At 44.3% G+C, this 27,902-nt stretch overlaps 1 protein-coding gene across 1 annotated transcript in view; it reads right to left on the reverse strand.

Moving 5' to 3' along the window:
* Window positions 1–26,389, reverse strand: part of LOC124120916 (integrin alpha-3-like) — a 31,457-nt gene extending 5,068 nt beyond the window's left edge. Inside the window, exons 1-19 of the mRNA XM_048391287.1 lie at window positions 26,180–26,389; window positions 24,384–24,499; window positions 23,638–23,723; window positions 22,668–22,886; window positions 22,135–22,180; window positions 20,212–20,301; window positions 19,477–19,559; window positions 17,227–17,289; window positions 15,984–16,166; window positions 14,481–14,589; window positions 13,155–13,346; window positions 12,587–12,790; window positions 7,106–7,263; window positions 6,538–6,669; window positions 5,501–6,015; window positions 4,535–4,718; window positions 3,450–3,665; window positions 2,270–2,389; window positions 1,648–1,740 (exon numbers count right to left, since the gene is read on the reverse strand). Coding sequence (XP_048247244.1) covers window positions 1,648–1,740; window positions 2,270–2,389; window positions 3,450–3,665; window positions 4,535–4,718; window positions 5,501–6,015; window positions 6,538–6,669; window positions 7,106–7,263; window positions 12,587–12,790; window positions 13,155–13,346; window positions 14,481–14,589; window positions 15,984–16,166; window positions 17,227–17,289; window positions 19,477–19,559; window positions 20,212–20,301; window positions 22,135–22,180; window positions 22,668–22,886; window positions 23,638–23,723; window positions 24,384–24,499; window positions 26,180–26,346 — 2,976 coding nt within the window. The 5' untranslated portion in view covers window positions 26,347–26,389. The remainder of the gene's footprint in view (window positions 1–1,647; window positions 1,741–2,269; window positions 2,390–3,449; window positions 3,666–4,534; window positions 4,719–5,500; window positions 6,016–6,537; window positions 6,670–7,105; window positions 7,264–12,586; window positions 12,791–13,154; window positions 13,347–14,480; window positions 14,590–15,983; window positions 16,167–17,226; window positions 17,290–19,476; window positions 19,560–20,211; window positions 20,302–22,134; window positions 22,181–22,667; window positions 22,887–23,637; window positions 23,724–24,383; window positions 24,500–26,179) is intronic.
* Between the last annotated feature and the right edge of the window lie 1,513 nt (window positions 26,390–27,902).

A 27,902-nucleotide genomic window follows, 5' to 3' on the forward strand; every position in this document is an offset into this window, starting at 1 on the left:
CCCGTCTTACCTTCGTCTCCACAGCTTGTCCCCAGGGGTAGAGTAGGGGGTGACCAGGCCAGGATATCACCCGTCTTACCTTCGTCTCCACAGCATGTCCCCAGGGGTAGAGTAGGGGGTGACCAGGCCAGGATATCACCCGTCTTACCTTCGTCTCCACAGCTTGTCCCAAGGGGTAGAGTAGGTGGTGACCAGGCCAGGATATCACCCGTCTTACCTTCGTCTCCACAGCTTGCCCCCAGGGGTAGAGTAGGGGGTGACCAGGCCAGGATATCACCCGTCTTACCTTCGTCTCCACAGCTTGTCTCCAGGGGTAGAGTAAGGGGTGACCAGGCCAGGATATCACCCGTCTTACCTTCGTCTCCACAGCCGGTACCCAGGGGTAGAGTAGGGGGTGTCCAGGCCAGGATATCACCCGTCTTACCTTCGTCTCCACAGCTTGTCCCCAGGGGTAGAGAAGGGGGTGACCAGGCCAGGATATCACCCGTCTTACCTTCGTCTCCACAGCTTGTCCCCAGGGGTAGAGTAGGGGGTGACCAGGATATCACCCATCTTACCTTCGTCTCCACAGCTTGTCCCAAGGGGTAGAGTAGGGAGTGACCAGGCCGGGATATCACCCGTCTTACCTTCGTCTCCACAGCATGTCCCCAGGGGTAGAGTAGGGGGTGACCAGGCCAGGATATCACCCGTCTTACCTTCGTCTCCACAGCATGTCCCCAGGGGTAGAGTAGGGGGTGACCAGGCCAGGATATCACCCGTCTTACCTTCGTCTCCACAGCTTGTCCCGAAGGGGTAGAGTAGGTGGTGACCAGGCCAGGATATCACCCGTCTTACCTTCGTCTCCACAGCATGTCCCCAGGGGTAGAGTAGGGGGTGACCAGGCCAAGATATCAACCGTCTTACCTTCGTCTCCACAGCTTGTCCCAAGGGGTAGAGTAGGGAGTGACCAGGCCGGGATATCACCCGTCTTACCTTCGTCTCCACAGCTTGTCTCCAGGGGTAGAGTAGGGGGTGACCAGGCCGGGATATCACCCGTCTTACCTTCGTCTCCACAGCTTGTCCCCAGGGGTAGAGTAGGGGGTGACCAGGCCAGGATATCACCCGTCTTACCTTCGTCTCCACAGCTTGTCCCCAGGGGTAGAGTAGGTGGTGTCCAGGATATCACCCGTCTTACCTTCGTCTCCACAGCTTGTCCCCAGGGGTAGAGTAGGGGGTGACCAGGCCAGGTTATCACCCGTCTTACCTTCGTCTCCACAGCTTGTCCCCAGGGGTAGAGTAGGTGGTGTCCAGGATATCACCCGTCTTACCTTCGTCTCCACAGCTTGTCCCCAGGGGTAGAGTAGGTGGTGTCCAGGATATCACCCGTCTTACCTTCGTCTCCACAGCTTGTCCCCAGGGGTAGAGTAGGGGGTGACCAGGCCAGGATATCACCCGTCTTACTTTCGTCTCCACAGCTTGTCCCCAGGGGTAGTGTAGGGGGTGACCAGGCCAAGATATCACCCGTCTTACCTTCGTCTCCACAGCTTGTCCCCAGGGGTAGTGTAGGGGGTGTCCAGGCCAGGATATCACCCGTCTTACCTTCGTCTCCACAGCTTGTCCCCAGGGGTAGAGTAGGGGGTGACCAGACCAGGATATCACCCGTCTTACCTTCGTCTGCACAGCATGTCCCCAGGGGTAGAGTAGGGGGTGTCCAGGCTGTATCACGGTGGCTTCAGTGTAGTACCTCAGTAAGTCAACGCGCTGGATCAAAAACAAACGAATACGTGTTGAACTTAATCATATTCATAGCTAAAGACATCCGGAGCACCATGTCGTTCGTTACAATTGGAATTGCATGCAGCTGGGTGAATCCAGGGATATATGAACTTCGTTACATCTGTAGTTACACGTGCTTTGTTACATCCGTAGTGACACGTGCTTTGTTACATCCGTAGTTACACGTGCTTTGTTACATCCGTAGTTACACGTGCTTTGTTACATCCGTAGTTACACGTGCTTTGTTACATCCGTAGTTACAAGTGCTTTGTTACATCCGTAGTTACACGTGCTTTGTTACATCCGTAGTTACACGTGCTTTGTTACATCCGTAGTTACAAGTGCTTTGTTACATCCGTAGTTACACGTGCTTTGTTACAGTCGCAGTTACACTTAGTTCTTTTCATCCATAGTTACATACCCGTGAGTGCATACAGAGAAACTGTCATTAACATAACAATTTTTAATCAACGACATCAAGAACACCAACCAAATGTGAGACGAAATGACCTACGTCATGAAAAGGCAGTTTGCGTCCTTGGATCCAGACGGTGATGTTGACGATGGCGCTCTCCCCGGGGCTGAGGTGATGAAGGGGACACCTGTACTCAACACACTTGAAGTCGGCACAGTCCTGTCAAGTAATCAACCACAGGAGCGGCACTAGAAATCTCCATCAATTAAAAACACATTAGAGTAAGCGCTACATAAGTAATAAAAACAGAAAAATGACTAAACCACATATTTAATGATAACACCAGGTGGTCGCGAACCCGTGTTCGTGTTCATAACTGCAGAATACATTACCTGAATTTTGGTAAACCTAAAGATTGTGTCATCTTATCTTTACAGTTACTGAGGGGCAAAAGAAAATATACCGAGCTTTGTTTTATGAAAATTGTATCAAAAAAAATATATTGTTCCCGAAAATGCTTGAAGTAGAAAATTGAGCGTCTGAAAAAAAGAATTTGGCAGCCACAAAAAAATTGTTGAAAGGCTCATAGCGTTTATTAAAACAAATAACTAGTTTAGGCGCTGTAGCTGGTGTCAATACAAAATCACAGGGATGCCCACCCCCTGAATATCTAGATACCCACAGTTCATTGTTTGGATATAATATCACTAACTTAAGACATATTCAGTTGAACATCAAACATATGATAAAATCAGCAGAGATGAATAGTTGTGTTTTGGTCCCCAGTATAGTTGACCAAGATCTCCAATAGACACAAGTCTGTTCTACAAACCACCGTCCAAGAGTGAGTGGATTTGAAATCCGCTGTGGAAAGTAGTTCAGGTTTACATCACGGCATGTCTGCTTATTGGCGGAGGAAAGCCCGAAGTGATGCAGCAGACATTTTCCACTTTAACAAAACACACGGGTGTGATGGGAGTCAGACGAAGGATGGGGATCGGCGCAAATTTCTGATTCCAACCCACTTCATCGACACCACTATGAAACTCCTCAAATAGGAGACATGTTTTTGAAAACAAAAATGATTCAAGAAAATACCGAAAAAGATCACTTTGACTCAGGGTTTATACATATATCGTGTTGCTATACATACTGGATGTTCTAAAAAGTAATGTAAAGAAAATTGCAAGTCTTCTTTTTTCATGTATTGAAGCAATAAGATCCCCCCCCCCCCCCCCCCCCCCCCCTTCTGTAATATGAAATAGCCCCCTAAACGTACCATGTGTACGATGTTTTTGCCGATGTTCCTTGTTTGGGCAAGATGGCGCTCTCTCAATTTGGAAGGCGGCAAGACAGGTAAAAAATCAGTAGTTATCTCCCCTGGCTCAGTCGAAGTCGACGTCGTGGTGGGCGGAGATGTGGTTGTATTTTGACCGATACCTACACTCTTGTGGTATAACTGACAGACAACGCTGGTTCCGTCCTCTTGTATGAGCTGTGGGGATAAGATGAATGTTGATAGATTTACAGGCCATGTCTGTCACAGATGACAGTGAGAATGTGGATAGATTTACAGGCCATGTCTTTCACAGATGATTGTTAATCTCATGTTCCTCACTTTTATCAGACCGAGCAGCACGCCTCACATCAAGCACTTACCCTGAGTTCCACGCCACTGTTAATCTCATGTTCCTCACTTTTATCAAACCGAGCAGCACGCCTCACATCAAGCACTTACCCTGAGTTCCACGCCACTGTTAATCTCATGTTCCTCACTTTTATCAGACCGAGCAGCACGCCTCACATCAAGCACTTACCCTGAGTTCCACGCCACTGTTAATCTCATGTTCCTCACTTTTATCAGACCGAGCAGCACGCCTCACATCAAGCACTTACCCTGAGTTCCACGCCACTGTTAATCTCATGTTCCTCACTTTTATCAGACCGAGCAGCACACCTCACATCAAGCACTTACCCTGAGTTCCACGCCACTGTTAATCTCATGTTCCACACTTTAATCAGACCGAGCAGCACGCCTCACATCAAGCACGTCCGCCGTCTCCACCCAACACTTACCCTGACGTCCACCGTCTCCACCCAACACTTACCCTGACGTCCGCCGTCTCCACCCAACACTTACCCTGACGTCCGCCGTCTCCACCCAACACTTACCCTGACGTCCGCCGTCTCCACCCAACACTTACCCTGACGTCCGCCGTCTCCACCCAAAATTTTCCCTGACGTCCGCCGTCTCCACCCAACACTTGCCCTGACGTCCGCCGTCTCCACCCAACACTTACCCTGACGTCCGCCTTCTCCACCCAACACTAACCCTGACGTCCGCCGTCTCCACCCAACGCTTACCCTGACGTCCGCCGCCTCCACTAGCTCCTCCTTCTGTGGGGTGAAGTATGGAAGGCTGACGGAGACACGTGTGTGCGGCAAGAAACTGGGGCCTGCGTTCTTGATGACGTATTTGTGTCCGATGGTAACCATGGTTTTGTCCAGTTTATCCATCCGTATCAGTACTTGGTCGGGATCTGACTTTCTGTAATGCATTAAACTTATATGTTAAACATTCTATTTGAGTCGAAAAAACATGGCGGCATTCACCAAAACGTGAGTAAAATGCTGTTGTGGGGACAGTTTGGTAAGGACGTAAAATATATACGAATTTACATTCTTAGTAGGAGCAGTTGGTTTGGACGTGAAATATATACGAATTTACATTCTTAGTGTAGGGACAGTTTGGTAAGGACGTGAAATATATACGAATATACATTCTTAGTGTAAGGACAGTTTGGTAAGGACGTGAAATATATACGAATTTACATTCTTAGTGTAAAATCATTTTGGTAAGGTCGTCAGAGTAGTTTGAATTTGTATTCTCAGTGTAAGACCATTTTCATAAAGATGTGTAATAGAATGAATTTTTCATTCTTAGTGTGGGGACATTTTAGTAATGATGTGAAATTGATACGGGTTTATAGTCCTAGTGTGAGAGCAGTTTGGTAAGGACATGGAATCAATATGAATGCTTAGTTATGAAATTTTTGTAAAGACGTGGGTTACACATGAATTTACATTCTTTGTGCAAGGGCATTTTGGTAATGATGTGGAATAGATATCAATTTACAATCTCAATTGAGGAGAGTTTGAGAAGGACGAAGAATGAATATGAAATTACATTCTTTGTTATAAAGACGTGGACTAAATATGGATTTACATTCTTAGCAATGGCAATTTGATAAGAACGTTGACAAGGTATGAATTTAAATTCTTCATGAGGGCATTTAGATAAGGACGCGGAATAAATATATGTTTATTTACCCATTGATTCCTGTTTGAGCATCGATCCAGACTCGAGTAGTTAGACTGGCTTTGTTATTATCTGGATCCGTCTCGTTACTTCCGGTTTCAACTGAAACGTTAAATTCTACAGTAGACATGTCAGTCCTCATACCGTCCGCTGTGAAGAACACTGCAAAAGCAAACTTGGCCTTGGAATACACCGGGAGAAGAACGTCACATTTCAGACGATATTGGATTATTCCGATTTCCTCAGGGTCTCCGTCGCAGACGACAGGTTGTTCTGGAGATGACTCTGTCGTCTGCATCGACACACTCCCAGACCACGTGACATACACCACTGTTGCGAAGGCGGTTTCCATGTCGTTCCTGATGGCCACGTCCAGTACAAGGCCCTTTGTCGCATTAATAACTATAGCCTTGGTCAGATCCGGCCTAATGACGACCCCGTCCTCGTTGTTGATGCGCGCGAAGAGGTCAAGGACGAGGTCCGACCAACACTGGTTGTCTTCACCACAAGCCAGTTGAAAGGCCACCTGAAGTAACCGAAAAGTCACAATTCTCTATATACCTCCTGAAGAAAACAGTAATAAGGAAAAATGTAAGAAAGCAGGCCTACCAGACCTTTTCGCGAACTTATGAATATGGAAAGGGATTTAACCGCGATTGCAATTTGTGCAACTTGTGTTTGTTGTATTCTTGGTTGGAAAAAGGTGCTCTTCGAAATTTCGGACTGAGGCCATCTTGTGTGTTATTTTTCTTCACAAGATGTCATTTGTAGATACACCGATTGTTAGGCAAAAAGTAATACAAATAAAAGATTTATAGTGTTGAGGAACTCTGACATGTGAGACAATGGTGCATTGTATTGAAACGGACAATGTATCGAGGTTCAATCGAGGCATGTGAGAAATAAGTGATAAATTTATTTCTTCTTGAAAAACTTGTTTTGATACCAAATGTTTCATCAGGAATAATCATGCAATTGAACAGCAACTAATAGCGCAAGCTGCTCTAGAAATGTAGTGGTTTGTAAATAATCGCTTTTAACCGCTTACGTCTTTGATCACTTTGTCGGGTTGTGACTGGTTGGTGACCGGCTGGATGTCGGAGTTGGGATCTGCCGGTTGTGGGAGTTGGTAACTGGCCTCCATCCGGACCACAGTAAACGGATCCTTATCTGCACGATCCTACGAGAATCATACAGAAAGCATGTAATTAATTATACGCAATGAGAATGTCATTATAAATATTGGATACTATTTTAAAAAAGTATGATCCAAATTAATAAGCTGAGATATGATTGTGTGACAAAACCGCAAAATGTACAGAGGATACAGAACATCTCATCATTATGTTTTCCAGGACACAAATTAGAGACCTCGTATTGTTCACCGTGGCATGTTAACAACACCCGGCACGCCCCTGTTTGTCTGTAAGTAGTAATTACATCAGATTTTGGTGTGACGGGGACCGCGATCGAACCCCCGACCTCCCGCTCTCCTGGCGGACGCTCCACCACTAGACCACGGAGGCGGTCAGAATCATAATGACAGTGTCATTTCCAAGTCGTCGTTCTTTGTACAACAACTGAGGTAGACGCAAATGGAGGATGCACCAACTTACATTTACACTGATAGCTTGAAACTCCCGGCACGCCCCTGTTTGGTCGTCCGCAGTAATTACATCAGTTATGGAGTCGATGTAGCCCTGTGTGGAGTTCAGCAGAACTCGCTTTTGTCCGTTTCCTTTGTATGTATCCACGGAAAGCTCGTACGCAAACCCTAAAATACACGTGTAGCATTACACCATGTCGGGTTTTATGACCAAACGCGTAGAGTTTTACACCATATTGGGTTATATGACACATACACGTGTAGCTTACGCCATTAGGGGTTATATGACACATGCACGTGTAGCTTACGCCATGTTGGGATAAATGATACATCCACGTGTAGCTTACACCATGTGGGTTATATGACACATACACGTGTAGCATTACACCATGTGGGTTATAGGACACACACGTGTAGTTTTAAACCATGTGGGGTTATATGACACATACACGTGTAGCTTTACACCATGTGGGTTATATGACACACACGTGTAGTTTTAAACCATGTGGGGTTATATGACACATACACGTCTATTTTTACACCATGTGGGGTTATATGACACATACACGTGTAGCGTTACATCATGTGGGGCTATATGGCTCTCACGTGTACTTTTACACTATGTGTGGTCATATGACACATACACGTGCCGTTTAACGCGATGTGGGGTTATATGACACATACACTTGCAGGTTTACACCATGTGGGGTTATATGACACATTCCCGTGAGGCTTACACCATGTTGGGTTATATGACACACACGTGTAGCTTACACCATCTGAGGTTATATGACACATACAAGTGCAGCTTACACAATGTTGACTTACATAACACATACTCTTGTAGCTTACATCATGTTGGGTTATATAACACATACACGTGTAGCTTACACCATGTGGGGTTATATAACACATTCACGTGTAGTACGCTATGTGGGGTTAAATAACACATCCACGTGTAGCTTACACCATGTTGGGTTATGTGACACACACGTGTAGCTTACACCATGTTGGGTTATGTGACACACACGTGTAGCTTACACCAGGTTGGGTTATGTGACACACACGTGTAGCTTACACTATGTTGGGTTAAATGACACACACGTGTAGCTTACACTATGTTGGGTTATATGACACATACACGTGTAGCTTACACCATGTTGGGTTAAATGACACACACGTGTAGCTTACACCATGTGGGGTTATATGACACATACACGTGTAGCTTACACCATGTTGGGTTAAATGACACACACGTGTTGCTTACACCATGTGGGGTTATATGACACATACACGTGTAGCGTACACCATGTTGGGTTAAATGACACACACGTGTAGCTTTCACCATGTTGGGTTATGTGACACACAAGTGTAACTTACACCATGTTGGGTTATGTGACACACACGTGTAGCTTACACTATGTTGGGTTATATGACACACTCGTGTAGCTTACACTATGTTGGGTTAAATGACACACACGTGTAGCTTTCACCATGTTGGGTTATGTGACACACACGTGTAGCTTACACCTTGTTGGGTTATATGACACATACACGTGTAGCTTACACCATGTTGGGTTATATGACACACACGTGTAGCTTACACCACGTTGGGTTATATGACACACACGTGTAGCTTACACCATGTTGGGTTATATGACACACACGTGTAGCTTACACCACGTTGGGTTATATGACACACAAGTGTAACTTACACCATGTTGGGTTATATGACACACTCGTGTAGCTTACACCATGTTGGGTTATATGACTCACACGTGTAGCTTACACCATGTTGGGTTATGTGACACACACGTGTAGCTTACACCAGGTTGGGTTATATGACACACACGTGTAGCTTACACCACGTTGGGTTATATGACACACAAGTGTAACTTACACCATGTTGGGTTATATGACACACACGTGTAGCTTACACCTTGTTGGGTTATATGACACATACACGTGTAGCGTACACCATGTTGGGTTATATAACACATTCACGTGTAGCTTACACCATGTGGGGTTATATAACACATTCACGTGTAGTACGCTATGTGGGGTTAAATAACACATCCACGTGTAGCTTACACCATGTTGGGTTAAATGACACACACGTGTAGCTTTCACCATGTTGGGTTATATGACACACAAGTGTAACTTACACCATGTTGGGTTATATGACATACACGTGTAGCTTAAACCATGTTGGGTTATATGACTCACACGTGTAGCTTACACCATGTTGGGTTATATGACACACTCGTGTAGCTTACACCATGTTGGGTTATATGACTCACACGTGTAGCTTACACCATGTTGGGTTATGTGACACACACGTGTAGCTTACACCAGGTTGGGTTATATGACACACACGTGTAGCTTACACCACGTTGGGTTATATGACACACAAGTGTAACTTACACCATGTTGGGTTATATGACATACACGTGTAGCTTAAACCATGTTGGGTTATATGACTCACACGTGTAGCTTACACCATGTTGGGTTATATGACACACTCGTGTAGCTTACACCATGTTGGGTTATATGACACACACGTGTAGCTTACACCTTGTTGGATTATATGACACATACACGTGTAGCGTACACCATGTGGGGTTATATGACACATACACGTGTAGCTTACACCATGTTGGGTTATGTGACACACACGTGTAGCTTACACTATGTTGGGTTATATGACACACACGTGTAGCTTACACCACGTTGGGTTATATGACACACAAGTGTAACTTACACCATGTTGGGTTATATGACATACACGTGTAGCTTAAACCATGTTGGGTTATATGACTCACACGTGTAGCTTACACCATGTTGGGTTATATGACACACTCGTGTAGCTTACACCATGTTGGGTTATATGACACACACGTGTAGCTTACACCTTGTTGGATAATATGACACATACACGTGTAGCGTACACCATATGGGGTTATATGACACATACACGTGTAGCTTACACCATGTGGGGTTATATGACACATACACGTGTAGCTTACATCATGTGGGGTTATATGACACATACACGTGTAGCTTAAACCATGTTGGGTTATATGACACATACACGTTTAGCTTACACCATGTTGGGTTATATGACACATACACGTGTAGCTTACACCATGTTGGGTTATATGACACACACGTGTAGCTTACATCATGTGGGGTTATATGAGAAACACGTGTAACTTACACCATGTGGGGTTATATGACACAAACACGTGTAGCTTACACCATTTTGGGTTATAGGACACATACACCTGTTGCTTACATCATTGGGTTATATGACACACAGGTGTAGCTTACATCATGTGGGGTTATATGAGAAACACGTGTAATTTACACCATGTGAGGTTAAATGACACATACACGTGTAGCTTACACCATGTGGGGTTATATGACGCATACACGTGTTGCTTACACCATGTTGGGTTATATTACACACGCGTGTAGCTTACACTATGTTGGGTTATATTACACATACACGTGTATTTTACACCACGTTGGGTTATATGACACATACACGTGTATCTTACATCATGTGGGGTTATATGACACATACACGTGTAGCTTACACCATGTTGGGTTATGTGACACATACACGTGTAGCTTACACCACGTTGGGTTATATGACACATACACGTGTTGCTTACACCATGTAGGGTTATATGACACACACGTGTACCTTACACCACGTTGGGTTATATGACATACACGTGTAGCTTACACCATGTGGGGTTATGTGACACATACACGTGTAGCTTAAACCATGTGGGGTTATATGACACACACGTGTAGCTTACACCATGTTGGGTTATATGACACATATACGTGTAGCTTACACCATGTTGGGTTATATGACACATACACGTGTAGCTTACACCATGTTCGGATATATGACACACACGTGTACCTTACACCAAGTTGGGTTATATGACACACACCTTTAGCTTACACCATGTTGGATTATTTGACACACACATGTAGCTTACACCATGTTGGGTTATATGACACATACACGTTTAGCTTACACCATGTTGGGTTATATGACACATACACGTGTAGCTTACACCATGTTGGGTTATATGACACACACGTGTAGCTTACATCATGTGGGGTTATATGAGAAACACGTGTAATTTACACCATTTGAGGTTATATGACACATACACGTGTAGCTTACACCACGTTGGGTTATATGACACATACACGTGTTGCTTACACCATGATGGGTTATATGACACATACACGTGTAGCTTACACCACGTTGGGTTATATGACACATACACGTGTATCTTACACCATGTGGGGTTATATGACACATACACGTGTAGCTTAGACCATGTTGGGTAATGTGACACATACACGTGTAGCTTACACCACGTTGGGTTATATGACACATACACGTGTTGCTTACACCATGTTGGGTTATATGACACATACACGTGTAGCTTACACCATGTTGGGTTTTATGACACATACACGTGTAGCTTACACCATGTGGGGTTATATGACACATATACGTGTAGCTTACACCATGTTGGGTTATATGACACATACACGTGTAGCTTACACCACGTTGGGTTATATGACACATACACGTGTATCTTACACCATGTGGGGTTATATGACACATACACGTGTAGCTTAGACCATGTTGGGTAATGTGACACATACACGTGTAGCTTACACCACGTTGGGTTATATGACACATACACGTGTTGCTTACACCATGTTGGGTTATATGACACATACACGTGTAGCTTACACCATGTTGGGTTTTATGACACATACACGTGTAGCTTACACCATGTGGGGTTATATGACACATATACGTGTAGCTTACACCATGTTGGGTTATATGACACATACACGTGTAGCTTACACCATGTTGGGGTTATATGACACACACATGTGTAGCCTACGCCATGTTGGGTTATATGACACACACGTGTAGCTTACACCATGTTCGGATATATGACACACACGTGTAGCTTACACCAAGTTGGGCTATATGACAATACACGTGTTGCTTACACCATGTGGGGTTATATGACACATACACGTGTAGCTTACACCATGTGGGTTTATATGACACATACACGTGTAGCTTACACCATGTGGGGTTATATGACACATACACGTGTAGCTTACACCATATTCGGATATATGACACATACACCTGTTGCTTACACCATGTTGGGTTATATGACACACACGTGTAGTTTACACCATGTTGGGTTATATGACACACACACGTGTAGCTTACACCATGTTTGGTTATATGACACACATGTGTAGCTTACACCATGTTGGGTTATATGACACATACACGTGTAGCTTACACCATGTTGGGTTACACCGTGTACATAGTTTACTTATGCTCAAGAAATAAACATTGTGCATTTCTTTTTTAAATCAGGGAAACAATAGAGTACAAATCTTGAAGAAGATGAATGAGCCTCACTGAGACTGGGCGGTAGGCTGACTCCGGTGTAGTGGAAACAAATCCTCAGCAGGAAGCATCTGTCGGCGTCAGTCCCCGCTGGACAATTGGACTTATCCTTGATAATCAGCTGGGGGTCAGTCGTGACGTTGGCATGAAGGTCAACTATGGGCCTCGTTCTGAGAATTACTGCTGAATCCGAGAGGTACGCCCCGACAGCGATATCTGCAAAGACTAGCTAGGTTAGTTATGTCGATTGAACAGTATGTCAGTTACATTACGACAGGACTGTATCATAAAGGGGAACCCGCCCTGTGTGTTCCTGATCGTGAATCGAAGACGATGCTGATGAAACAGAACAGGGAGCACGCGCATACAGCCGGCAGATGAAGGAACAAAACAGGTGCGAATCTATGATGCTAACGTACATCCAGTGGCACAGTGTGACGGGACGCCTTTGACAATTTTTTCTTCAACGCAAATGAAAAGAATCGATATGCAGTCACATGCGGCATTCAGGACACTATCTGACTTTACATTCAACATAGACAAGTTGGTTATTTCTGTTTTGGCGAACGTCTGACCGTACCGGGGTAGCCATTGCCGTCCACGTCAGCAGGCTTGGAGATGCTCCAGCCAAAAGACGTCACTGTCTCGGTGTCGTTGATGTCGCGGCCTCCTATTCTCTGCTTCTCTTCCGCGTTCAGCCCTCCTTCTCCTCCATGGTAGATGTATATCGCCCCATGACCTCCATCCTCATACGGGGCTCCCACTGCCACATCTGGAAGATGATAACGACACAGATGCAAGATACAATACTTATAAGACAGGGTCTTCAGCGTTTATACCGTATGCATTCTCCCATGAGATAAGACGGTTATTACACGTTCAAGAGAAGCATACTATTCAGTGAACGTCCGTCGGGCATACGACCTTTATCACGCGACAGCCATGAGAATACATCACTTATCCCACTATCCCTCGCCGCCATAATCAGTCATCATGCAGCCAAAGGCAACGTTCAGCTTAACGATACATCATTTATCAGGCATACACCTGTAATAACACCGTTGATCTCTTGCCAAGGCTACTGACAGCATTCCCAAACTTACCCGCATAACCGTCACAATTATTGTCTCCAAGGCTACTCACGACATTCCAAAACTTACCCGTATAACCGTCACCGTTGATGTCGCCAAGGCTGATAACGGCTTTCCCAAACTTACCTGTTACAACTGTCACAATTATTTTTCTCAAAGGCTACTAACGGCATTCCAAAACTTACCCGTATAACCGTCACCGTTGATGTCGCCAAGGCTGCTTACGGCATTCCATAACTTACCTGTTATAAATGTCACAATTATTGTCTCCGAGGCTACTGACAGCATTCCAAAACTTACCCGTATAACCGTCACCGTTGATGTCTTACCAATGGTACTGACAGCATTCCAAAACTTACCCGTATAACCGTCACCTTTGATGTCGCAAAGGCTACTAACGGCATTCCAAACCTTCACCGTATACAGTCACCGTTGATGTCACCAAGGCTACGTACGGCATTTCCAAACTTACCCGTATAACCGTCACATTTGATATCGCCAAGGCTGCTTACGGCATTCCAAAACTTACCTGTAATAACTCTCACAATTATTGTCTCCAAGGCTTCTAACGGCATTCCAAAACTTACCCGTATTACCGTCACCGTTGATGTCGCCAAGGCTACTAACGGCATTCCAAAACTTACCCGTATAAACGTCACCTTTGATGTCGCCAAGGCTGATAACGGCATTCCAAAACTTACCCGTATAACCGTCACCGTTGATGTCGCCAAGGCAACTTACGGCATTTCAAAACTTACCCGTATAACCGTCATCGTTGATGTCGCCAAGGCAACTTACGGCATTTCCAAACTTACCCGTATAACCGTCACCGTTGATGTCTCCAAGGTTAATGATCGAAGTCCCAAATCTGGCTCCATGTTCATTCCCCCCCTTGAGAACCACCGAGCTTAGTGTCAAGACGCGCTGTGTGTTACAAACAGAGAACAAATAGAAGCTGCTCAGAATAAAAACAGTCGACGATCAGGTGGAACATTTCATTCACTGGCACAGCTGCATGTGTTGCATGACGATTTGAATCATTGACAACTGGAACTCAGGATAAAGAACTGCATGTATGTAGTCTTCAGAAAGAACATAAAACCATACACTTCTACAGAAAACAAGCAGATCTTGCACACGTAGAAACGTGGTCAGAAAGACATGTTCCCTGATCACAGACTATGCTGCCCAATGTTGCAGTGAAGTATCCCCCTCATGCCAGAAATGTCACGTCAGACGTATGCTCGTATTAGGAGCTCGTTTACGTCAGAAGCATTTCATGCTAGGATTTCTGTTACGTCAGAAGCATTTCATTCTTGGAGCTCTGTTACGTCAGAATCATTTTATCCTCGGAGCTCTGTTACGTCAGAATCATTTCATGTTTGGAGCTCTGTTACGTCAGAATCATTTTATCCTTGGAGCTCTGTTACGTCAGAAGTATTTCATGCTTAGAGCTCTGTTACGTCAGAAGCATTTTATGCTTGGAGCTCTGTTACGTCAGAATCATTTCAACCTTGGAGCTCTGTTACGTCAGAATCATTTCATGCTTGGAGCTCTGTTACGTCAGAATCATTTTATCCTTGGAGCTCTGTTACGTCAGAAGTATTTTATGCTTGGAGCTCTGTTACGTCAGAAGTGCTTTATGCTTGGAGTTCTGTTACGTCAGAAACATTTCATGCTTGGAGCTCTGTTACGTCAGAAGCATTTCATGCTTGGAGCTCTGTTACGTCAGAAGTATTTTATGCTTTGAGCTCTGTTACGTCAGAAGCATTTCATGCTTGGAGTTCTGTTACGTCAGAATCATTTCATGCTAGGATTTCTGTCAAGTCAGAATTATTTCATGCTTGGAGCTCCGTTGCGTTAGAAGTAGTTCATGCAAGGAGCTCTGTTACATCAGAAGCACTTAACGCTTGGAGCTCTGTTACGTCAGAAGTATTTCATGCTTGGAGTTCTGTTACGTCAGAATCTTTTCATCCTTGGAGCTCTGTTACGTCAGAAGTATTTCATGCAAGAATCTGTCACGTCAGAGGTGTTTTCATGCCAGGAGTGCCATTACGTCAAAAGTATTTCTTGCTAGTGAGTGCATTTTCGTGCCAGGAGCACCATTACGCCAGAATCATTCTCACGCCAGAAAACATGTATTCCAGGTACATTTCTCTGTGCGCATGTTCCGTCAAGCCATACATTCTTAAACTCTTCTTCTGCACAATCTGAATTGGAACTTACTAAGTAACGCTAATTTTGGCATCTCTGTCTGGGCAACAAACGTAAATACGGACACAAAAATGTAAGGCGAGTTAATGGTGTTAATGTCTTGCCTGTCTGTTGTCATTGACGAGGTTCAGGTAGACAAACACCCGCCCTTCATCCATGTAAATCTTCTTGTTATGATCACTGCCGTCGTTGTTGTCGGTGAAGAACGGAGCCCCCACCAGCAGGTCGTCGAAGTCGTCCCCGTTAACATCCGCCGTGCACAGGGAGGCGCCGAAGTAAGCGCCGATCTGAAAACATCATGCAATCCGTGTACTGATTCGGGGGTGACGTCATGAAGCGGTGAGCAATGGTTCGCACCATTGTCTAACGTGTGTTTCTTCAGCAAGGCTGTATAGCATTTGTTGCGAGAGATCGTGTAGTGAGTGGGTGAGTATGGGTTCAGCAATATTCGAGCAAATATCACGGCAGCTGAGATGGGCTTCACACAGTGTACATATGTGGGAATCGAACCATGGCCTTTGGCGTGACATGCGGACGCTTTAACAACTAGGCTACCCAATCACCCGAGATATTGTGTGACAGTGTGAAGGGTTGTGAGTCTCTTCCTGGTGTCGGGGCTGTTAGGTCGTTTCTCCATTGTGTAGTGTTGCTCGGGATTGTAAGACGCTTCCTAGCGTTGTGTAGCACTGTGTATTGTTGTGAGGGATTGTAAGACGCTTCTTAGCTTTGTGTAGCACTGTATATTGTTGTCTGGGATTGCGAGACGCTTCCTAACGTTGTGTAGTGTTGTCTGGGATTGTAAGACGCTTCCTAGCGTTGTGTAGCGTTGAGTAGTGTTGTGGGGGATTACGAGACGCTTCCAAGCATTGTGTAGCACTGTATATTGTTGTCTGGGATTGCGAGATGCTTCCTAACTCTGTGCAGATTGCGTAGAATATCGTTGTATGAATAGTGTAGGATTGCAAGACGCTAATTAGTGTTGTGTGGGATCGTGTAGCATGATTCTGTGTTGTATACGATCACTAGACGACCATATACTTAACTGTATAGCGGCAATAGGATTGTGACACACTTCCAAACTTCACGGGCATTGTGTACTTCGTGTGAAACACTAGCGCTGTGTGGCACTGTGTAGGGTGGAGATGCCAACTAGAGCTGTGGAGTTGTTATGTCCCGTGGTTCAGAGTCCTGTAGGAGTTTGAGATGCTAGCCAGCGTTTTGTTACGTTACATTTGATTTTTTATACGTTACATAGCGTTGTGACACATTGTAAACTTTGTGTGAGGGCTTGCTTGTTTGTGTGTTGGTGTGACACATCATACCTTCATGTATCTCTGGGCAACTCACCTGCTCCCCTGTCAGCGACTGCACCAGTGAAAGTAGGTTGTTGGAGTTGATGAAAATGACTATCTGAAAATATAAAAAATGGCGTGTTCAATTGTGTGAGACATGATCCTCCGTAATAACGACTGCTTTGCTGCTGAGGATTTATAAGTGAATTAATTAATATGGTTTAGACAGTTTTTCTGATTTTTGACGGCGTCTAAGGTCTCAGGTTGGATGAAAGGGATGCAGATAAGGATTTGAGGTAAACGATGTAGATCAGGGTTTGAGGAAAGCGATGCAGATCAGGGTTTGAGGTAAACGATGCAGATCTCGATTTAAGGAAAGCGATGCAGATCAGGGTTTAAGGTAAACGATGCAGATTAGTGTTTGAGGAAAGTGATACAGATCAGGGTTTGAGGAAAGCGATGCAGATCAGGGTTTGAGGTAAACGATGCAGATCTCGATTTAAGGAAAGCGATGCAGATCAGGGTTTAATGTAAACGATGCAGATTAGTGTTTGAGGAAAGTGATGCAGATCAGGATTTGAAGAAAGTGATGTAGATCAGGATTTGAAGAAAGTGATGCAGATCAGGGTTTGAGGAAAGCGATGCAGATCAGGGTTTGAAGAAAGTGATGCAGATCAGGGTTTGAGGAAAGCGATACAGATCAGGATTTGAAGAAAGTGATGCAGATCAGGGTTTAAGTTAAGCGATGCAGATCAGGGTTTGAGGAAAGCAATGCAGATCAGGGTTTGAGGTAAGTGATGCAGATCAGGGTTAGAGGTAAGTGATGCAGATCAGGGTTAGAGGTAAGTGATGCAGACCAGGGTTAGAGGTAAGTGATGCAGATCAGGACTTGAGGAAAGAGATGCAGATCAGGGTTTGAGGAAAGCGATGCAGATCAGAGTTTGAGGTAAGTGATGCAGACCAGGGTTAGAGGTAAGTGATGCAGATCAGAGTTTGAGGTAAGCGGTGCAGATCAGGGTTTGAGGAAAGCGATGCAGATCAGGGTTAGAGGTAAGTGATGCAGACCAGGGTTAGAGGTAAGTGATGCAGATCAGGACTTGAGGAAAGAGATGCAGATCAGGGTTTGAGGAAAGCGATGCAGATCAGAGTTGGAGGACTGCGATGTAGATCAGAGTTTGAGGAAAGCGATGCAGATCTGGATTTGTGGAAAGTGATGCAGATTAGTGTTGGAGGACAGCGATGCAGATCAGAGTTTGAGGAAAGCGATGCAATAAGGGTTTAAGTTAAGCGATGTAGATCAGGATTTGAGGAAAGCGATGCAGATTAGAGTTTGAGGAACGTGATGCAGATCAGGGTTAGAGGAAAGCGATGCAGATCAGGGTTTAAGGTAAGCGATGTAGATCAGGATTTGAGGAAAGCGATGCAGATCAGAGTTTGAGGAAAGCGATGCAGATTAGAGTTTGAGGAACGTGATGCAGATCAGGGTTAGAGGAAAGCGATGCAGATCAGGGTTTAAGTTAAGCGATGCAGATCAGAGTTTGAGGAAAGCGATGCAGATCAGGGTTAGAGGAAAGCGATGCAGATCAGGGTTGGAGGACAGCGATGCAGATCAGAGTTTGAGGAAAGCGATGCAGATCTGGATTTGAGGAAAGCGATGCAGATCAGAGTTGAAGAACAGCGATCAGATCAGGATTTGAAGAAAGTGATGCAGATCAGGGTTTAAGGAAAGCGATGCAGATTAGTGTTTGGGGAAAGTGGTTCCGGTAGTAGACATCTAGGGTTTGGAATGTGCCCGACTGGTGCTCACAAACCATGGTTAATGATGAAGTAGGACGAGTTCCAAAATGGATGAATAACTTCTTTATTACAATTATGGCGACGTTGTAGATCCTAACACCTTTATCAAGCAAGCACTTGCTAGATAAAGGTGTTAGGATCATCACTTGCTTGATAAAGGTGTTAGGATCTACACCGAAACGTCGCACTAATTGTAATAAAGAAGTTGTTCATCCATAGAACTCGTCTTACTTCATCACACCAACTTCTAAATGCCACTCAAAGAAGTCATGGTTAATGATCTTGGATCGAACATGGGTTAACGAGCTGATTACAGGAGCTCCGCCGCAACCTAGCACCGCCATGAAGTGTTTGAAGGTATTCCCAATGCAAATGGCTAAATATAGTGTCTGCATTACGCCGCATAAATAAATTTGAACCTACAAAATCGCTAATGCCTGAGTTTCTTCTACAAGTAATTAGGAACCTTCTAGAATATAATATGAACGCCACTATCCATAAAACTTACGTGGACAATCTCCGCACGAGGAGCACCTGCAGCAAAGCACGTGTCCCTTTGGCCGCACAACATCCCTGTGACCACCGAGTACCCTGTGGCCAGGTCAATCACCATGGTTACACATTTTAAATCATTATAGTGTGTGTGTGTGTGTGTGTGTGTGTGTGTGTGTGTGTGTGTGTGTGTGTGTGTGTGTGTGTGTGTGTGTGTGTGTGTGTGTGTGTGTGTGTGTGTGTGAACCCACTGAGATACCATGTCGCAGTTTAACATGAAGACCCCACTCAGACACAGTATACTGACTCCGAGCCGACCAGTCCTTGTTGTCCTTAATGCCGAGTCAGACAGGGTAACAACAAGTACCATCTTTTCACGTCTTTTGGTATGACGGGGTCGGGGATCGAATCCCGGACCTTCCGCGCTCCTCGCGGACGCTCTACCACTAGATCAGGAGACGGTCTTTGACGAAGAGAGAAATAAATACATGATACATGGTAATTAATGTTAAGTCTCCATGTTACTTCCCATCTGTCTCGCGCCGTGTAGTGGTAGAAATATGGTTCGTGGGGGCCTATTCAAGGAATCCCATGGGATTGAGAAAATGTAGGGAAACCATGCGGAACAGACATTACGTTCAGGCTATTCCCTGAGTTGGAACAATGAATACAGTCACGTTGACTCCCTGTTTTGAAATACACAAATACACTTTTTCAGCATGTTAGCCAGCCACTATACTTGCAACCTTACCGAGATATGAGTATTCAGGAATACGGAAGGGCATTTCAAACTCCAGTCGATTCACAAGGTTATTCTCCTTCTTCAGTAAAACGACTCCTCCTAGAAAGAAAACAGCATAATTTCAATGAGACTATTGATTTACGCAGCAAAAAATAATATTCTATCACAGCGGCCTGAAGATAAAAGAGCCAGGGCCCCGTTCCACAAAGCGATCTTAGCGCTAAGTCTGTCGTAAGCCTATGTTAAAGTATGGGAGTTACGATCATCTCAGCGCTACGATCGCTTTGTGGAAGGGGGCCCAGGTCCAGACCCACCAATAGCTGTCATGAGCGATGATGCATACCGTTTGGACGCGATGACAGTCTATTGTCACCAGTCGAGCCTCTGTAGACAGCTCTGACTACACGAACACGGGACGTGGTCCGCCCCGGTATCCACTCGTGGTCAAGTACCAGGCATTTAGTAAATGATATATATATAGAGCGATAAACTTCCGTTGTCATGGCAACCAATGTAACCTTTCATCAACGTCCCACTTGTGTACTTTCAACATCAAAATTGGGCTATTCTGCGTGTGATATTTACAAAATAGCATCCGTTGTCGTGGCAACAATAGTCAGACATACTTGATGTAACGTCGTATTTCAGAGAGACCACACTAAAAAAGGAATTATGTGACCAGATTGCCTTAACTTCATGGTATGTGAACTCAAATAACTAAAATGTCCATCTTGATTCCAGGAATTACTATTTATCTGACCCGAGTGAATGAGCTTTTGGCCTTTGACCTTCGGCCTTCCACCTCAAGCAAGAAGTATGAGTGAGTGAGTGACTAGGGTTTAAAGCCGGGTTGAACAGTTCCAGTTATACCACGGCGTGTCAGGAAACCCGAAGTGATGCAGGTCTGAGACGTTTAGCAGTGTGGTGAAAACCACGAGCACGGGTATGGTGCTGACAAACCCTAAAAACACAATCAGACCGAACCGGGATTCGAACCTACGATCATAGGTTTCTGGCGTGCCAGAGGAACGCAACTCTGCACAGCGATTTGTCCACCCGCTCTCCCTCAAACACGAGCTAAAGATAACCTGTAATTCCGAAAATCGAATAAATCTCTACCTTAAGCCATTTTTTTGGTAAAAATAAAGTAAAACGTCTGTTCTTTTCACTTTTTTGTATCATGACAAATGAAGTTGAGAAAGTGATATTTTCATTGCAGTGAACATAACACTTTGACGGAACTTTTGGCATACAAGAGTTGCCTCCCCTTAAATGTCTCCCTTTATCGTAAGTGTCAAGCAAATGTTGAGGTCCTTTCAACGTTCCACAAGGCAAAATAATGACAGATGGTCATTTATGGAGTTAATATAACTTCTTGCCATTTGTTATTCTCTCGAAAATGTTTCGTTATAAACTGTAATCTTCTCATTTAACTCGTCAGTCGAGACTGTTCCTTTCGCAAAGCGCCATTATTGTCATTTGACCAGCGTGTATTCTTTCACTTCCAACAGCGGTCTCTAAGCGTTCAAGAATATTTTTTGTTAAGTTGATTTTGTATTTAATCATATCGAAATGTATGGTAAAGAATTTTCGTGATCCTAAATATTTGTTTATTCTTGTTTATACTTTTGAAGATTTTGCCAACACGAAACTACTACTACTACTACCTGTGTGTTAGGTTTTCCATTTGTTATGAAATAATTTAATTTTCCGGTAGACAACTACACAAAAAGTATATAATAAATAGGATATTCCACGTGTCTGTCATGAGAGAAACATGATGTTTTACATGACACATGAAATATCCTCTATATATTCTCAACAATGCAGCCGTTAGACGTCATACCTCTTCTATCGGAAAGGTGAAATGTAAACGTTTTTTCTACCCTTATCGGTAACACATATAGCGTCAAGTGTATCTGTGATTCATACCCTTCCATTCGTTGAATCCTGGGACGCCAATCAATACGCTGCCATCCTAGAACGAAGGATTAGAGTGAGTGAGTGAGTGGCGTTTCATCGTTTGCAGCAACATTTCATATCATGTCGGCTGATTTTAAACGTTATAAGTCGCACAGGTCGACTTCCCGCTGACACAGGCGTGGTTTAAAACAACCGCGGATGATAATCGGGAAGATGTGGGATTCGAACCAATGACTGATCCTGGCATCTAAGAAAAGCAGCTCAGTACAGGTTAATGCTCCTAACAACATCCTCCCCGTGATGTAACATAAATATTTTATGCGCCTTTCGTTGAGTACACAATATTCGGCTGTGTCTTAATAAATTATTAATGGTTTTTTTCATTGATATGCGACACGATTGATAGAAGTGGGATGCGACTTTTTGCGAAACTGTATATATATGTAGAGAGAGAGAAAGGTGTGTCTCATTATCCATGCTTGTATAATAACTTCAGATGCTTATGTTCTGTGTGTAGTCGCAGGTACCGGAAGTGAACTTACCGCCATTGCGTCACCGGACATCCCGCTCTGTCCCATACCGTTCCAGAGAATGTGCTTGCTAATGCCGTTGCCGAGGGAAACCCTTTTGAAATAATCTTTTCTGTTCAAAGGGTAGAATTCTTCTGTCCTCATATTAAGGTTGTCAGAGACGCAGCGGCCTATCAGAAAGGCACGCCCATCAGTCTCGTGAATTAAGTCATTGAATCGGGGCGCACAAACCTGAAGTGTAAAGTGATCTTGAGTCGGTATAGTGAGTAGGAGTAGGTGACTGTGGGTGAGTGAGTGTCAGTGTGGGTGTACAGGGTGACCTGGTGTCGGTGGTGTCGGTGGTGGGTGGGGGGAGGGTGGGGGGTGGGTGGTAGGTGATCTTGAGTCGGTATAGTGAGTAGGAGTAGGTGACTGTGGGTGAGTGAGTGTCAGTGTGGGTGTACAGGGTGACCTGGTGGAGGTGGTGTCGGTGGTGTGGTGGGTGGGGGGTGGTTGTGTGTGTGTGTGTTTTGGGGGGGGCTGGGGGGGGGGGGGGGGGGGGCTGGGTGGTAGGTGATCTTGAGTCGGTATAGTGAGTAGGAGTGGGTGACTATGGGCGAGTGTTTGCAGTAAATGTAGGTGACTGTGGGTGGGTGAGTGAGTGTGCATCAGTGAGGGATCCTGGGTCAGTATGATGAGTGAGGGTGAGTGACGGTAATGTGGCGATAATGTGGCTATTATTGTTATTCTACGTTTCATATTAAATGCATTCTTGATTGTTGTCCATTGTTTTTAACATGAAAAATACTTCACTTTGTTTTCTGTTCACGGTGGGTCGAATTAAAGACTTTACCGTCATTATAGATTTAATGTTAACTTTTTCTGACAAGGCCATCTTTGGAGATATTTGTTGTGCTACTGTGTTTTGTTTGTTGGTTCTGGGAACCAGTTATAACCAGAAATCCCCTCGATGTTACTGTACATGTAATATGTGAAGACTTACAGTGGTCGTGTCGTTGGTCTGCACGATGACGGAACCATACATCTCATTGTCAATGTACCACGTTCCTGAAGGCGACACTAAATCTTCTGGAAAGACAAAATATTCAGAGTGAGTGTTTTAGAGAAAACACCAGTGGTTTAACCGAGGATTGTGTGATTGTGTGTCGTTAGAGAAAACTATGTTTTACCCGAGTATTGTGTGTGTGTGTGCGTGCGTGCGTACGCGCGCGCGTGTGTGTGTGTGTGTGTGTGTGTTGGTTAAGAATGTGTTTTACCCGACGATTGTGTGTGTGTGTGTGTGTGTGTGTGTGTGTGTGTGTGTGTGTGTAGAGACAAAATGTGTTCTAACCGAGGATTGTGTGTGTGTTTGTAAAGACTGTGTTTAACCGAGGATTGTGCGTGCGTGCGTGCGTGCGTGCGTGTGTATGTGTGTGTGTGTGTGCAGCACTTTTTGCCGTTTGATCATATGAACTAAAATATACAAAATAATTGCTGTATCTTGCAAGGAATATTTGTTTGTTTGTTGTTCAACGCCGCACACAGCAATATTCCAGCTTTATGACTGCGGTCTGTAGATGATTGAGTCGTGACCAGACATCATGAGCATGGATCTACGCAAGTTTGAAAATACACTCAATGAAGAAATACATAACGTACAAAGTGCATGTAAAGTTAATCTGTCCATGTTGCGTTTATCCTGCATAAATCCTAGCAAGCTGTACAATACTACCACGTATAAGATCTAACCATTAACTCGTTTCAAGCTCTTGACACAGCTGAGAGACTCTGTGACGTCACACTCGTGCGTTGCCCCAGTAGAGTTGCGTGTGGTGGAGCTGTCCTTGGGGGCACCCACGATGAGCCTAAAACACGACACACCGTTACAGTCGTAAGTTCATATTTTACTATCATTGCTAACGATATCAATCACTTCGTCACATGATTATATATACATGCTTATTTTGTCGATCTCTCAGTCACATTGTGATATATACATGCTTATCTTGTTGATCTCTCTGTCACATTATGATATATACATTCTTATTTTGTCGATCTCTCAGTCACATGATAATATTGCATGCTTATTTTGTCGATTTCTCTGTCACATTATGATACATGTATATACATGCTTATTTTGTCGATTTCTCTGTCACGTTATGATATATACATGCTTATTTTGTCGATTTCTCTGTCACATTATGATATATACATGCTTATTTTGTCGATCTCTCAGTCACATTATGATATATACATGCTTATTTTGAAGATCTCTCAGTCACATGATAATATACATGCTTATTTTGAAGATCTATCAGTCACATTATGATATATACATGCTTATTTTGTCGATTTCTCTGTCACATTATGATATATACATGCTTATTTTGTCGAGCTCTCAGTCACATTATGATATATACATGCTTATTTTGTCGATCTACCCATCACATCATCATATATACATTCAGGAGTTGTCAGTTATTATGTAACAAGGAGCTTTTACATCCGTATCGCTGTCGAGAACCGGAAGTATTCGTCACAGGAAAACGCCGAGCCCAATAACTTGATATGACTGCAGTGCCGTAACACAACACTCGAACAAACAGTGTTGAAGAGAGAGAGGGGGAAAGAGAGAGAGAGTGAGAGAGAGAGAGAGAGAGAGCGAGAGGGAGAGAGAGAGACAGAGAGAGAGGGGGGGAGAGAGAGAGGGGGGGAGAGAGAGAGAGGGGGGAGAGAGAGAAAGCGAGAGAGAGAGAGGGAGAGAGAGAGAGAGAGAGAGGGGGGGGGGAGAGAGAGAGAGAGAGACAGAGAGAGAGGGGGGGAGAGAGAGAGGGGGGGAGAGAGAGAGAGGGGGGAGAGAGAGAAAGCGAGAGAGAGAGAGGGAGAGAGAGAGAGAGAGAGAGGGGGGGGGAGAGAGAGAGAGAGAGAGAGAGACTAGCCGAGTAAATTGCTTTACCCTTCTGGGCAGTGTCAACAGTATTGCGTTAACGATAAATATAGACAAAACTATTGTTTCACGATGTGTCGCAGAGTGGGGTTTCCGGTTGATATAAATGTTTACTGGATCAAACAATTGAATTTGAGTCTTGCATGTTAAGTCTCACCAGGAAATAATTTGAACTAAGGGCAGTGGCCGTCATGTTAAATCTTATATACAATGACGATTTCATCACTTCAGACTGTGTTCGGTTCCACAAAGGGATCTTACATACTTTAACATAAACCTATGATAGTTGTAGCACCTTATCGAGTTTGTGTTTGCTACACTGTATTGGCTTTAATCTCATAATAAAGAACAGCTTCCACCGCGTCAATAATGGTCGTCCCGAAGCTGGTAGTAAGCATTAAGGCATACTCTATGAAATACATCGCGCCACCGACCGGTTCCACAAAGCGATCTTAGTCCTAAGACTTGCGTTACTTTAACATAAACTTATGACAATTGTTTCATCAGCACAGATTTGGAAGGCGAGGTCCTAACTGTGATGGTTTCGTTTACAGTGACTCCCCTGTTGGGAGACGTGACTACAAGTTCCCCCACTTACTTATATCCTGACTGCGTCCTCTTGAAGGCACTGGCGTATCCGAACATGCTTCTACTTGGTCCATGGAGAACACGTGCGTGGACAACGTCAATGTTGTAACTGAAACACACATCTACCATAAACACACAGAAAGTTACTGGAAGCGCAGCCAGTCCAACTGTCGCCATGTTGGACGCCGTGTAAGTATGTGTTGCTGGAGTGTCGTCAGCTTCAGCGTCGAGGAGGCGACCGGAAAGTATGGTGAAGTGTTCCGGACATATTTGCCCTGATTGAGTGAGTTAGTAATTACAGCATGACAACGCGTTTAACAGTATTTCAACTGTATAACAAAGTGCCAGCTTTACGTTGGACGGTAGCCTGATGCAGGCCATAGATGTGTACAATATTTGGTGAAACCAAAGCGTGCTTGTAGTGTCTAATAAACCAAGGATCATAATCAGGGTATTTAGCTCTTATCGACTTTGTAAGATGTCAGGATACAAATCAAGTGACAGAAGACAAATTATGGTTGGGATAAATCCTACCCATTATAAAACCTATTTGTTGTTCTCTGTTGCATGTAAGGACGGCTGGTGGCCTCGGGGGTAAAGCGTACGCTCGTTACGCTGAGGATCCTGGTTCGATTCCCGACTTGGGTACAATGTGTAAAGCCCTCTTCTTGTTCCCCGTTATGAAGAGGTAATATTTCAAAAAGCGGCGTAAACCAATACTCACTCACTCAAGCATAGACGTGACATTGGTCCGGATTGACGTTCTAGCCAGTCAGTTCAAGTGAGTTTTAGTTACACGATGTATTCCTATCATATCCCAATTGCGATGATCGCTACTCATGATGTCTAGCATTGGATTGTCTGGTCCAGACTCGATTATTTACAGACCGCCGTCATATAGCTGGAATATTGCTGCTGAGTGTTGCGTTAAACAACAAATAAACAAACAAACAAACTATTTTCAGTGACCACAGACTAGAAAGGACGTGTGGGGAAATGAGCAGTCCAGTTTTAGCGCTGCTTGTCGGGCCATGTGTGACGGAGCTCTGAGACCGACTATGATGATCATATTCTGGAACACACGGTCACGAGTATTGTATTGATCCAAGGATCCTAATCGGGATGAAACTGGCATTCGAGGCCTCGACAAGCGGATCCTAGCAGCTAAGGGACGCAACTCTTCATTGTGATCACTGGGTCACCTTGTGACACTGTTTGCAGTCTATTACTGTAAGTCGATATTAATTTCCTCAGAGTTCCCATAAACTACCAAATGAAAAGCCTTGGTTTTCTTGCACCAGGCCTGATCCAGCTGTTATAACCTAACTACGCTGCTGGATATGACATCAAGATAATTTAATTTTCGGGAGATGTTTCGGCAACTGCTTCAAGACAAAGAATTGTTTTTTTCTCTTTTCCTTTTGAGCGGAAATATTTGCAAAACACATTTTGTAAAGACCTCCAACATGTCGTACTTTTCTCTGTTTTGTGAAGAAAAGATTCAGTTTTTTCGGGAACAAATTCAAATTCAAATGATTGGTCCCTTATTATCGTTTCATGACCACATCGGGATGCCATAGTTTTTGTTCTTCCTGTTTCTGTTGCGTCATCGCATTCTGTTTAGTTTTTTGTCCGCATTGCTAGACTGACACGGGCGTGACTATCACATCCGCAGTGTTCTCTGACGGGAAGGATCGGGGAGGTTCGCATTTCCTACAAACTATCGTGAACAG

The sequence above is a fragment of the Haliotis rufescens genome, unplaced genomic scaffold, assembly GCF_023055435.1.
Source record: "Haliotis rufescens isolate VD_foot unplaced genomic scaffold, xgHalRufe1.0.p SCAF_10, whole genome shotgun sequence".
Taxonomy (NCBI): Eukaryota; Metazoa; Mollusca; class Gastropoda; order Lepetellida; family Haliotidae; genus Haliotis; species Haliotis rufescens.